General features: G+C 40.2%; 1 protein-coding gene across 3 annotated transcripts in view; it reads right to left on the bottom strand.

Annotated features, from left to right (window-relative positions):
- Positions 1–834: 834 nt before the first annotated feature.
- Positions 835–14,203, bottom strand: part of CDK6 (cyclin dependent kinase 6) — a 154,142-nt gene continuing 140,773 nt past the window's right edge. For 2 of the 3 annotated variants that reach the window (XM_044424897.1, XM_044424896.1), the window contains exons 7-8: positions 12,717–12,852; positions 835–12,212 (exon numbers count right to left, since the gene is read on the bottom strand). In XM_044424897.1, the coding sequence (XP_044280832.1) occupies positions 12,066–12,212; positions 12,717–12,852 (283 nt within the window). In that variant the 3' untranslated portion in view covers positions 835–12,065. The remainder of the gene's footprint in view (positions 12,213–12,716; positions 12,853–14,203) is intronic. The other variant, XR_006414205.1, reaches the window with a different exon arrangement.

A 14,203-nucleotide genomic window follows, 5' to 3' on the forward strand; every position in this document is an offset into this window, starting at 1 on the left:
GAGCAAGAGATGCACTGAGGCAACCTTTACTTTTGCACTCCCCCTGCTTTGCATGAGATGCCCATAATCCTCCAAGTATGGATATCCCCATAGGAGAGTGCCTGAAGGCTTTTATAAATTCATAACCTTAGGCTCTAAACTAGCATCACCTAGCAAGAGATGTTTCTTCAATTGAACAAGATGAATCCCTGCAGAGTAACAGGAAATTATTTAGGACTTCAACTTCATGATGTGCTTTAAGACAGCTTGAATTTCTCAGTTTCTCACTCAGTATTCCCAGAATTCCACCCCACCTTCTACCTATTTAATTTATAATTAATTGAATAAAGAACAGAAGAAAAAACAGTAATTATTAGACTAATTAAAGCAAATCTCTTCATAATGTATTTTCCCCTCAGTCATGGATTTATATAAGGATACGTAGTGGACCCATATTTTCCTGTAGTTGGGCTTAAACCATTGATCTTCAATAGAATTTGTATTTTTGAACTATACACCATTATACTGAGACATAAGAATACATTTTCCTAAACCTGCTGCTTTAATTTATGGTCCAACAATTAGATTACCAATTTTTACCAGCCTTGGATACTGTGTCTTTAACAGCTTGATGTCTAGACATCAGCAGGTTATAATGGTTATGGCTGAAGCTAAGCAGATCTGGCTTGGAGGGAAACCACCTGGGAACCATGTGTAGCTGGCTTCCAGGATGGAAGAAAGGTGGGATATAAATATGATACAGAGACATCTAGATAGATGGATAGAATCATGGCTGGAGCACATCAGCACAAAGTTTGTGCTGTCACCTGGCAAGCCAACAAACAGAATGCTCTGTAATTATCACACAAATGTTTATTACATACAATGTTATCAAAACTGACACTTATTTTAATGACAAGAAATCAGAGAGATTGGTTTAGATATCCATCGTTGAGACTAATTTCAAGTGACAACTACTACAAAAATAAAACAGAAAATAAAGCAAGCAATCTCTTCTAATTTCCTGCACAATCCCTTCCCACTCTATTTCTCTACACATACATTTCACCCTACCAAAATCTTTCAAGTTTACATGTTTTAAAACTCCAAAAATAAAACCTAAAAGATACTACATCCAATAAGCTTTGTCTCTTTACTTGCAAAATGCAAATGTAATACTATGCAGCTCATTCAGACAGTTTACTTTATATCCTGCCTACTTTTTAGACCCTCTAATCAGATTAGCAGCTTGCATACCTAAACTGTACATTTCTTAAATGCAAACAATTCTGCAAAAGCACAGACCTTCTACACTTTCAGCTAGTAACACTTTTCCTAAAGCCACTAATGCATACACTAGATCTTGACTCTGAGTTGCTGAGAGTGATATCTATTTTTGTCAAAAGTTAACACAAATCAATTAAAATAACCATCATTTACACTGCAAATAAACAACTTGTATATAAGTGTCAATTTTTTCAATAAATGTTGAGCTCATCAGTCGGGTCTGAGTGCTGTTACTAACCATGTGTCCTCACTGGATCAGTCAGTTGCTAACCAGGAACCTGAGACTGCAAAAACATCCTTACAACTGTAAATACATTTACCCCCAAGTAAGTCCCATTGGTTTCAAAGGACCAGGATCTTCAGACTGAAAAACTTGTGATACAAGAATCCTGTAGCAAAGTTAGCTGGGATGAAAACACTTAAAAATGAACCTACTCAAGGATAACTGACTTGAGAATAATTTCTGCTCCCTTAACAGTCCAAACCAGCTGACTTGTGGGGACTGTATTTAGGAGTCTTGTCACAAACATCTGTAAAGGCATAACTGTGTGTTGTGACACTCTAGTCATGGAAGTTGGAATGCTCCAGGAAAAACATTTCAAGTAATATGCTTTTCAGGACCATTCCTTTACTTGACAATTAAACATAAAAAGCCCAGTGTACATACAGAAGCTGTGGAACAATGGGGGCATCTCAAATCAGTTGAAAAGGATAGCTCACCAGGCTTCCATCTGTTCAAGTAAATGAAGAAATTCACTGTCATGGGAGTTCTGAATATCAAAGCACGAAGGAATTGGGGCACAATCCATCATCCAAAGCCCTATGTGTGCAGGGTCTTCCCATCCTCCTGCATGAAAAGCTCCATACATGACCAAAACTTCCTTGTTGTGTGCAAAGTAATCCCTTGCTCACAGAAGGGAATGAGAAACCCCATGAATGTGGAGCTCCACACATCTTCAGGTGCCAGTGCAGAAAGGCCAGTCTGTAGAGCTCAATTCTTCAGTTCATACTAAAACAGACATCCCTATAATTGTACTTAGGTCTATAATTTAAACCAAAATAAACTTAGCTTAACTGCAGATTAAGAAGTATGCTACTTAGGAATAATTGCATTTTCAGGCCCTAGGACTGACAGAATCTTAACTTGTGAGGAAATAAAACTATATGTTATAACAACAATATTCAACAGCACATGCAAAAAATTAAACATATTTTGAGGTGAGAGAATATACAATATTCCACACGATATGGATTTTCAAGTTATAAAACATATCTTTGAAGCTAAGAAACCTTATTTTAGTTCTTTATATTTACTGAATGCTTATAAGGATTCTCAGAAGGGCAAATTCTGCACCTGTGTTTACACAATGAACCCAGACTTACACCCATCATTCATGCCTTGAATATAACCCTCATTAGCAGGAGAGGAAAAATATTTTGTAACAATCCCTCCACAGCAAACAACTAAACAGAAATTATTTCAGAGAGAGACTGTGACCCTCATGCAATTGTTGATGGGCTCAGCGTGGGAACTGTCATATATGCAAACCGGCTGGCACTGAGAACTCCTTGGGAAGGACATGACAAATATGCGATGGAATATAAGGAATATTCCTAAAAAAACCAGAAGCAAATGCTCCTCATGGATTAAAAGTATGAATAAATTATAACATTTAAAATTAGAGGTCAGGAGCCGGGCACTCCCAGGGCAAACCCTGAGGTGTATTGTAAAATTGTCAGCCTGGAAGGGCACTGGGTGCATAGCATCTGTGCTAACAGGACTTTGGAGAGCCTGGAAGTCTAGGCCTTTTCCCTCCTTTGCTCTTGATTCCGTTGCCAAAGATGCTCTCCAGAAATTCTGGCTGTTCTTCAGGACTATCATTTTCAGCTGCAAAAAGCTAGAAAGCTACAAAAAGCATATTTTAAGGAATGTATGAAGCTGACCCCTAATGCTGCAGAGCAGCCAGGGTTGGGTAGTTTGCTCTGACAAGCATTGACTCTACAGGGCCTCAGGCAGACTTTTTCCCAGCCCAGCTGAGAGTCTTTCCTCTGGAGGTACTAGTGACTGAATGTGGGACTTTTCTCTTGCATTCCATATACTATAGTACTGCAATAGTCTGTGAAAAAAGAACATTTCCTACATAGATTTTCCTCTTTATCATGGCCTGCAAAGATATTTTCGTTAACATGAGGGTTCTAAGCAGCAATAGGACATCCATCCTGCAAATTCAAAGGAAGTCTCATTGCCTAAAAGGGGACAGCTTGTTTGTGTCATGTTGACTTGAAAAGTTTTGGACTAGCTCATTTAAAGTGTCTTATAAAAGCAATTCTGCAGTGTTCAAACCCACTAACTGGACGGATCATTGCTAGCTGCCATTTGCATATTACAGTAAGTTCAAAAAGAAAACACCTCCCCTTCTCCACAACTTCATCTAGGATGCTCTTATGCTGTCACAGCTGCCAAACAGGAAAAAATGAGTACATTTTTTGTTGATATGAAAGCCTTCCTTCCTACTTTTAAAGTCCTCAGATCAGTTTTCAAAGCTGAATTACTATAGAAACAATTTTATTACTCAATCCAGATCTTCCATAAATGTCAGTCTGAGCAATATGTGCCCATTTGTCCCCTTTTATACACTTGTATCACACCTCTGATACAAGAATTTTTCCTTTCCTCTTTTCTTCCTGACATCAAACTCCTCCATAACCTTATCATCCATGTATTCATTTTGGTTAGCAACAGTTTTCTGTACTTAACAGAACAAAACTATCAAGTACCTTGGAGGTTTCCCCATATATGATCCCACACTTACTAGTCTAGTTTTTGGGAAATACAGTCCACCGAATGAGGTACAGGTCAATGGCCTTGATCCAAGAGTTCTCATATACATGCATGCACAAGGCATTTCCTTTCTCTTCTCTGGTCAAGATTAACAGAACAAGGAATTCCAAATGTGTGCAACAGACAAGAGTGGCTATTTCTAGCTAGCTAGCATCTGAATAAATTCCCCTGAGGAAGACAATTGAAATACATCAGAAATCATTTATTACATAATAATTGCACCTTGTTGGCCTGGCTTCTTCTAGGTATCCTGTTATTGCAGCTACCCTGACTTGCTTGTCTCTTACACTGAGCCAGTTAAATGTGTCCAATTAAGGCCTATGTTTTTTAATGTGGCAAAGGCAGATTCTGGTTTTGCTTCTGAGGCTTTGTAGCTACTGTCTCTCCCCTTCCCATTGGTGCTTGCACTTGTCAATCAGACCCCATCTACCCATAGGTCTCCCTGAGTGCTAGTCCCCCAGCTTCCTTATAATCGTTGGTTTTTTTCCTGCTTGTTGATCCACTGTATTCCTGCCCAGCCTTCTTCAGAGTTAATTAGTTTGGACTCTTGCCTGTATCTTCTGCTTGCTACAATTATCAGAGTGCAGCCTTCCAGACATATTCAGATTACAGCACCCAGAATTTGAAGTCAATGGCTCTGCTGGATGAGAATTCTGGGAGTTGTGGTCCAAATGTCTCCAAAGGCCACCAGTTTGGGAAGGCTGTCATAGTGGTTCTGCTTTCTATATCCCATCTCTAGGTCTTCTGTAGGAGCTTCCTCAGTGCTGTATCAGAACTCTAGCCCTTTGCGATGGGACTTACACTTTGACCATTTGACCATATGCTTGGCTATCTACAGCCTGGTCTTCATAAGACATACAAAAGATTCTGTGCTATGTAATTACTGCAGAACTTAGGTCACCCACAATGTAAACACTAATAGAGTAGCTTTTGTGATGATGTGAGGAACATCTTGATCCAGCAAACCATAGTACTCAGAGGGGGTGTTGACTTCAGTGTGTTGGTTTATATATGTAGAAGACTGGAACCCAGCTGCAGTAATGAGTGAGTTCAAAGGAAAAACAAATGGGCGAGGTTCTGACAATCCTGAAGGCACATCACATCACCAATGTATCCATCTGCATCCATTTCCTTTTGCAACTTCCCGAACTGTTTCAGTTCAGCACAATTTCATCCAAGTGGCAGACCTCCACACCTGTTGCTGAAATTGTAGTTTGACAATTTACATCGCCTCTGACTGCAGTTTCAAGTGAAACTTTAGTATTCATGTGCTAAAGTTCTAGTAAAATCTACAATGAGAGTGTACCCTAACAATAGCCTTTCCACAGTCTTTACAAAAATAAAACAGGTTGGACAAAAGCTACTCATAATAAAGAAATAAAGGTAAGCCTTTTTGACAGGAACCATTCAAAAAGTTAGATGGTAGGGAAGCTGCTGAAAAGTCTTCCTGGATTAGCACATACCATTGGTTTGTTGTTATCTTTTGAGGCTCCATACAGAATAACATTAAGAACAATTAGAATTGGAAATACTGGTCACAATGCAGAGAAACAAGGGGATGCAAGCAACCTTGTAAATAAGCCCACAGACTTTAGTAGCCTGCAAATTTGTTAACAGCCTACTGGAAGCTGGTAGAAGAGGGGCAGGGAGCTCAGGAAGGGGTTACTTCCTCTGGAAGCCTGCTTGGTTTCTATACTGGCACATAGAAGCGATGGGGTATCCATCATTCCCTTGTCTGTGCAAAGGACCCCATTAATTTCAGTAGCAGTCTAAGAATGCCATCACTTCCCTGGAGGAGGCCCAGTGCCCTCTGAAGTTCTGACCTTGCCTTTATTGTAGTTGTACAGCTCTTGCTTATTGCAAAACATTCCTGCTTTTCCCACCCGGTGCCTTCTAGATGTTTTGGACCAGAATTGCCAGCAGCCCTGGTTAGCATGGTCAACAGTGAGCTATGGTGGGAGCGGTAGCTTAAATCATCTGGAGGATACCAGTTTTGGTCAATCTATCCTCATAGCATGCAGGGTCAAGAATACAAATTCTACAAATTCCAGCAAATTTCATCCAAACCTCAGACCAACAGAGCAACCTGAACAGAAAAAGTTTCAGAAGGTACACACATACCAGAAACAACATATGCCTCTCCCAATTTTCAGATTACAAAAGAAGCACAATTAATATTCCTCACCTTTCAAGTAACATGTAATTTACAACTGATTTTATAATTTGTATAGAATGTATGATAACATCTGCAAGCTTTCAGGGTATTGTTCTCTACAAAAACTATGTCACACACTGGCTGACTTCACAATGCCACAGCAAACAACCCAGTGCAGTTTCCATGGTGCGTGAATTTTTGCCTGAACTTACCGGTCAGATGATTGCATGGTTCACATGGCAACATAGTTTCTACATTCTCCGTTTCATCCTCCTGCTCAAATCATGGATCCTGGCAGCCCCATAAGCGTAATCTCTTTCCTTACACTATTACTCCCTATGATTCTCAGCATCCTAGCTCTGGTTGGACCTCTTTCTCCTCTGTACCTGCATCTCAAACGCTTCCTAGCCACTCCAATCCCCAAGGGAGTTTTTAATTAAATTACTTTTGCTGTGCTTTCCCTTCTTCCTCTGTGCACTTGGCTGTTTTCTCCCTGTTTCTGAAAGTAAACAGGCACATCACTCAGATGAATAAAGTGGATGATGAAGCATGTGTTGTTACGGAGCTGAGGGTAGCAGAGAATGGATGACTGGGCAGACTCTTTTCACAGGACTGTATGGTGTTTTCATACCAACAATGGTGAAATGGAGATCTTGGGTTTGTACAACTGCAGAAGTGTGGGCACCTTAGAACAGTCTATTAATTCTGTCTGTGGTTTCAGGAAATGAAAGGTACCATGCAGAATATCACTACTGCTTCCAGATGACATGGCAAGACCAACAAGGGTAAAAAATCACCATGGCTTCTCATGACCTGCGAACCCAGCCAGTGTATTTTCAGATCCTTCCATACACTGAAGCTGACATAGTTTCTAGCAGCCAAGAGATCTGTGGTTTTTACAACATAACATTATTCTAAAATGCTTATCTAATTATATAAATAGGAGAAAGTAGCACAGTATATAACTTACATGGTAACTTTTGTCAAAAACACCAGAAAATAATTCAACCAGTTTCTGCTATTTTACTGTTCCCAGCAGCTATACTTCAAGATGCAAGAAATGAGCTTTAAGATCGTATTGCAAAGGGTCAAGAATGCTAGTGCTTAGTGCGAGCTATCCTAGGGTGCGCATCTGTGATTACATGCTTGGGCCGCTTAAGAAGTCAGGAAAGACAGATGCAGACAAATAAAAAAGGAAAAATTCCGCAATTATCTGATTTGCTTCTGCAGCATAGCCAATCCTCATAGGATTGTCCCACCTACATGGCAATGGCAATTGCAAGAGTGCTAGGCACATAGCAATAAACACATGATTCATGGAAGAATATTGGTGTGCCAGGCCTATTGGTGCAAGCCCTACACAGTCAAGGATCTTCTTTTTCAGAAAGTTTCTCCTTGGCATCTGAGGAGTACAGCTGGTCTCCGAGTTGCCTTTATCACAGCTGCTTGACAACAGCCACCCCACAAACATTAGAAAGGCATCCTTTTCAGCATAAAGAACAGTTCTCAAAATGAAAAAGGCAAGAGCTCTCCTGGATGTTACAAACCCTCATGTGTTTATAGAGGGGCTCTCTGGATTGTGGCTGACGTTGAATTGGAGGCAGGGGAGGCCCCTGTGTATATGTCCCCTAAAGCATTCATAATCCTATGCCTATGCTAAAATAAGTTAAGTGGAGAATTTCCTAGAGGTACATTGTTTATTTTCCTTTGCAGATGCTTGGGGAACACAAACAAATGAAGGTCCTCATCATTTGAAAAAGGACAGCTCAGAATGAGAAGATAAGCAGCTGGATGGTTACCAGCCTCCCCCAATATTATGCCTTCCAGATGTGCTGGACTGGATAGCAATGACGGCAGTTGCAGGCCATCACCTCTGCAGGGCACCAAATTAGGGAAAGCTGGCAAGCTCTTCAAGGTAATTTGCCAGTAATCAGGCTATGTGGAGAAGCTGGGGAGGTAGCTTCTTTCAATAGGAGCACAGGCTATGCTATTTGTCTGTTTAGCCAGTGCTGTCTACTCTGACTAGCAAGCAACTCTTCAAGGTTCCTGGAAGGTTCACTGGCTATGCACACCTTTTTAAAACTGGAGATTTTAGGGACTGAGCCCAGGATCTTCTGCATGCAATGCCTATGCCATTCCACTGAGCTATGATTTCTCCCTCATCCTCTCATGAGCAGCTTGAATGGATCTCAAACCCGGCAGCAGCTAGGGTAATGCTGAAGAAAACTGAGACTGGATGACTGTGATCATGTAACATGTAGAGTAGTGCACACTCCAACAGTGCATCTGCACTTATGACTTAGGAGATAACACATTCTTGCATGACCTCAAATCAGAACATCACAGTGTTCCTGGCCATCATAAATTTATTCTGGATCATAATAGCAATGTCTGAAAATCACTTGTCATGGGGTTGGTTAGGGTGGAAATAAGTATTAGCATAGCCATTTGGATATAGCTCAATGAGGATGTTGTTTCTGGAAGTTGCTTTTAAATTACAGGAAACTTTCATCAGATTTTTTTCACTTTTAGCACCAATGGTCTTTTCCATACTGGTGTGACTTGACTGCAGAATAAGTGCATGTCCTGAAAAGTGCTAACCTGGGCTATGTAGAGATCACAACAGTTTTTAAGGGACTGTAAGTATCACGGAGATACTGTTGCTCATGGCTACTCATGTTTTTTTCCTGTCCCACAGTGGGCTCTAGGTGAATGAAATTTGCACATTTTCAGGGTATTTCAAAAGCCCATTTCACCAGAAATCTTAAGCACAACATACAAAAATAAGAGGCAGCAGTTTTCCTATGAATTTCCGAGAATTGTTGTTGGAACACAAATTGCTATTTGGACACCACCTAATGACTGCTCACAGTCAGGAGCTGTCTTCCCAAAACTGGGGCTCTAATGGGAGTGGCCATGCTGGCTAGGAACGAGGGGAGTTTCAGCAGAATACCTCTGTGGGACATCCGTTTGGAGAAAGCTGATCCAGAGACAGTTCATCTCCCACTTGTCCCATTGTGCATCCTAAGAGTTAAAATACATATCCATTAAACACTGCTTTTGCCTATTTGTACAGTACCTGTGAGCTATAGCACAGTATAGAAATGCAAAATGCAATGCAATGCAATTTTAGATAGCATCTGCAAGGGGCGGGGCTCAGGCAGTGATCAGAACCATGATGAGGGCTGTTTACACTTTACCCTGCAACATGACCCAGATGCAAATTAACACCTGCCCTAAAGCTGCTACTGATCTCAGGAGTCACGCGGCTCTTTATGCCAATGGCACTGTTACTCCTGCCACAAATAGCAGCTCAGGGCAGAGGAGTGATTTATAGCCAGGATCCTACTGCTGAAGTGAAGAGTCAACCTGTCTTTCGACTTAGTCCCAATCCTGGCTTGGTTTCCATATGGACATCATTTAAAGTAGACTAACTAAGCATGCAAGACGAAGCTACACATTTAATCCCATGCATTGCTTTGCCCTCAGTCCATCTCTCTGAGACACTGCGAGAGTATAGCTGCATGATGCTCAGAGTGCATTCACATGGAAGCTTTCTGTATTCCCTGCTCTATGCTTAGCACCAAATGTAGCATGCAAAGCACTTCCTGGACAGGCCAGTCCATTGCAGTACTGAACGTTTACATATCAATGGTCCTCCATCCCCTCTCTGGACTACACAAGGCCACTGTGTGGGGATGGCACAAGATACTGGGGGGGGGGTCTCCTTGGGTGAATGTACAGGGGATAAGAGTGTGGCCAATAGAGCTCAGTAAACAGACAAGATAAATAAAGGGTAAGTACAACAAGGCTGATTGTGGGTGCTAACAGTATATCAATTCATTCTAAGGGTACCTCTTTCTTTTGCAGCTGCAGACCAGATTTCCCTGGCAGGAATTCCTCTGGGTCACTAGAGTGCAACCAGACTAGGAGTACATCTTTCATTTGTAAATTAAAAACATCTCATCAAACCATACTACAAAAATAAAATTTCTTTTAAAAATTCTATTTTTTTACTTAAGCTAAAATATATACAAAACTTTATGTAATAGTTAAAAGTATTTGTATGAAGGCAACTAGGTGAATTAGTGATTAAAGCTGGCTTTCAGTTATAGCACGTTTGAAAGGGAACGCATAGTGGAACAATCAATCTATGTGGTGGTGCGCAAGAACACTTGGCACACTTTATGATACAGAAAAATTGAACAACAACAACAACCCTGCTCAATGACATGAAATGTGAAGGATCCGGAATTGACCTGAGATGTGAATGAGTTGTGCACTCGGGACACATAGGTTTTATGATGGATTCATTTTACAGTGCATGCCTCCCTTACAGTACAATCCTATGCATGTTTACTCAGATGTTTCATTGGACTGGATCCAGATTTAGTCATACCTAAGCCCACAAAGAGGCTTAATTTATTCTCATGTACTTGGATGTGAGACTTGCCTTCTGTGGATAGAAAGGCTCCACTTAAATTGTGCCACTTTCCAAGTTTCAGGGATTCCTGTCATGCCACAGCTCATCTCACTCAGGAGGGTTACCTGACCCTCTATGTGGCATTTTCAAGGAGCTGGAGGGACTGCCACAGGGAGGAAGGGGCTAGAGAAGCCCACCTTCACCAGCCTACTTGCATGTGCCTACATCTGGGTCTGTCTTTAGAATGAGTAAATCTGGATCCAACCCACTGTGTCTAATGTGACTTACACCTAGTAAAAAGTACACAGGACCACCTCTTGCAATGTAATCCTATACACATCTGTTTAAAAGTAAGTTCCACTCAGTTCAGTGGGGCTTACTCCCATGAAAGTGGTACAGAATTGCAGCATTAAGTCAATTTTTTGATCTCTCAAGTCAGGAAAAAAAAGCATCTCAAATTTTCATTGACAATAATAAGGAAGCAATCCCAAAGGAGCAATTGATTCTTATTCTGGTTAACCTTTTGCATTGAACATCATATAGGTATGAAATATTATCACTGCCAAAGGAAGACAAGAGTACTATGAGAGAGGAATAAAGAAAATACATTGGCTAACGACTGTCATAACCTCAGCAAACTGGAGAAGTGATCCCTACATTTTTTTAAATCCACCTTCTCCCTTGGCCACATGTGCACAATCTCTTTAATAATACCCTTGTGCATTAAAGTCAAAGACACAAGTTACTATGAAAAGCAATGAAATGCTGTAATTATCATCTTAAGTTTCCTACTGGGGAGGGACATTCCTGTATGATTACAACAGCCAGATGTGTTTGTACACATCTCTCTTAAGTGCAGGCTATAGAGGTCCAGTATTTCAATGTCATTCACTTAAATATTGCTTAAAGATTTTTTTTTCTGAAATCATGATTATGCAAGTAAACAAGCAAAAAAACAAAACAAAACAAAAAACCCCTATCACCGTAACTCCAATGGAGTTTCAAATCAGATTTCAGCACCTAGAGAGAACAGTTAAATCACGTTTTGGTAGTGAGACTGGATTACTCTAATCCATGGTGGCACCGTTCAACATTAGAAGAAGAAAATGGAACTGGTCAGCAGCTTCTCTTCACCTGGAGCTCTCCAGATAAACTAAACAAACATCAAGCTACAGTGGGATCACTGGAAGCCTTGCCTCTTGCATTGCTTTAATGAAGGTTTTCTTCCCCAAAGAGATCATCATCTTGAAGAAGCATATAGATGACAATACATGAAGTCTCCAGAAAACACTCCTCAGCTGAAAAGCTAAGTTTTTTATCCATGGAGGTGACTTATCAAGCTCTGTTTTGTTCATTTGTAGGTTAAGCTTGATGTAGCCCTATGGTGTATTCCTCTCAGTAGAGTTTTGACTGGATGACATATCAGCGTCTGTATTTTCCTTACATTTCTCCAGATCATGAAAATAAGGGTGAGATAAGGCATCATAGGCTGATATCCTCTTTATGGGATTGAATGTCAAGCATTTCTGTATATAGGAAAAACAAGACAGTTTCAAATTAGAAGTCAACACTAGATGCACTCAGTAAAACCAGGGAGCAGAAAGATGCAACTCACACTACCACTGCTGTAGCTCCCCAAATTCAATTTTTCAAAATACTAACACATATTTTTAAAGGTTAACCAAAATGGCTATTGAGTCTCAAGTGTGTCAAAAATGGATTGCTTGCAAGCTAATTTTGATCTTTTTGGTTTTCTGGTTTTCTATTTTTTTCCACTGAATAAAAATGGTCTCTGGACCTCTCAAGGTTGACTACCTTGTGTAAGAGAGTTCATACAATACTGCACCTGGAGGCTTAAAAAGGAACAACAGCACTTTATTTAATGGTATTTCTTTAGAATGCTGTAATCAAAAGCTTTGTCATTTGTACTCAATATCATTATTCATTTAATATATTGCTATTTTTTTGGTCTGAAGATACTGACAGATAGCTTGCCTCTATAGCTCTCCAGAGGTGCAACAGACACTCACCAGTAGCAGGTCCTTGCCAAGTTCATCAATATCTGTTACAAAAAGTTCAATGGGCTGTGGGGTTCGAGATGTGAAAGCATTCCTTGGGAGAGCCACATCACTAGGCCAGTCTTCTTCTTCAGGAAGTCCAATCACACTGTGCCAAACAAACACACAGAAGCAAAGATATGCTTCAGGTAAAACACTAGTATTTTTTGCTTAATTACCACCGCTGTAACTTTTCTTCCTATTTGATGACATTTCTTATTCTTTTGAGAAATACAGTAAGCATGCATGCTGTAATCACCTAGTTAAGGCTACAGTTGTGAGGTTGAAATCTTCAAATAGTTTATTCCAGTGGAAGCAGATACATTGCTTTTCTCTCCCCGCCCCCAAAAAATGCCTTTTCTGAAGGTGCTTTCCTAGAACCTTCAAACTGTTTTTAATATCCCCCTCAAAGATTTTCATAGATTTCTGAACTTACAGTGTAATTTGAGAATCAAAATTATTGTCTTCACAAGTATACATTTGAAAAAATGCATATGAAGAAATGTGTACTTTTAAAAATGTGGTTTAATCAATGGTAGAAGAATGTATAAATTCCACAGATATGCATTACTGATGCAATTGTTTGGGAAAATATACATGGGTTTTCATGCAAAATGAAAAAAAAAAAAAACCCAAAAGTTTGCAATTTGATATGGAATTGAGTTGGAAAAAGCTTTGAGATTTAACTGGGAGAATTTCAGCAAGCCCAAGTTTGGTCAATTCACACATTCCTAGCCCTAATGTACACATGCCAAAATGTCTAGTTGTAGTTTTGAATGAGAATTAAGAGAGCAAACTGAAAGCTTTTGCAAACAAACAGGCTGCAGAAAAAAGCAGGGGTGTTTAATCGATACAGGAAAAAACTATTTAGCTGCCATTTCATACCACAATATAAAATAGAGCATTACAATTACAATGTTTCTTCAAGGTAAAAAGTAATGGGGGAAGATTTGGTACTAAAAGGAAATGGCTACATTCTGCCACTAGGGTGCAGCACTGATCTAGCTTACAAGAAAAAGCTCTTTTAGACCATGTGCTGCTAAGGATGAAGTTCTCAGGGCACTACCAGGTGGAGGATTTTTCAGTTGTCAGGAGGCATGCTGATTTTGGCTACCTAACAGCCACAAGTCACATGAGGTCTTAATGAACGCTGCCAAGGCCAAAGGGAGACTGAAGGATACACAGGACAACTGTTATGAAAAGTCCTGTAGCTTTTCTCTTTCTCTGCCACTCTGTCCTCTCCCCCAGATTATTCTTGCATACCTGGTTCAGCGCTAAAACACGTCCTGTAATGAAGCTGTAATGAACATCTGTGGCAAGAACTTTAAATTGCCATCAACTTTATTGTAAACCAACTTCACTGCAGTCGCTTTAGTTAAGCCAGTAAAATACATCCAACATGTACACCAATGCAGAATTTCACCTATCACATTTATGACATCTCTGCAAGTTAATATAAA

The sequence above is a fragment of the Varanus komodoensis genome, unplaced genomic scaffold (genome assembly GCF_004798865.1).
Source record: "Varanus komodoensis strain SLA01 unplaced genomic scaffold, ASM479886v1 scaffold15, whole genome shotgun sequence".
Taxonomy (NCBI): domain Eukaryota; kingdom Metazoa; phylum Chordata; class Lepidosauria; order Squamata; family Varanidae; genus Varanus; species Varanus komodoensis.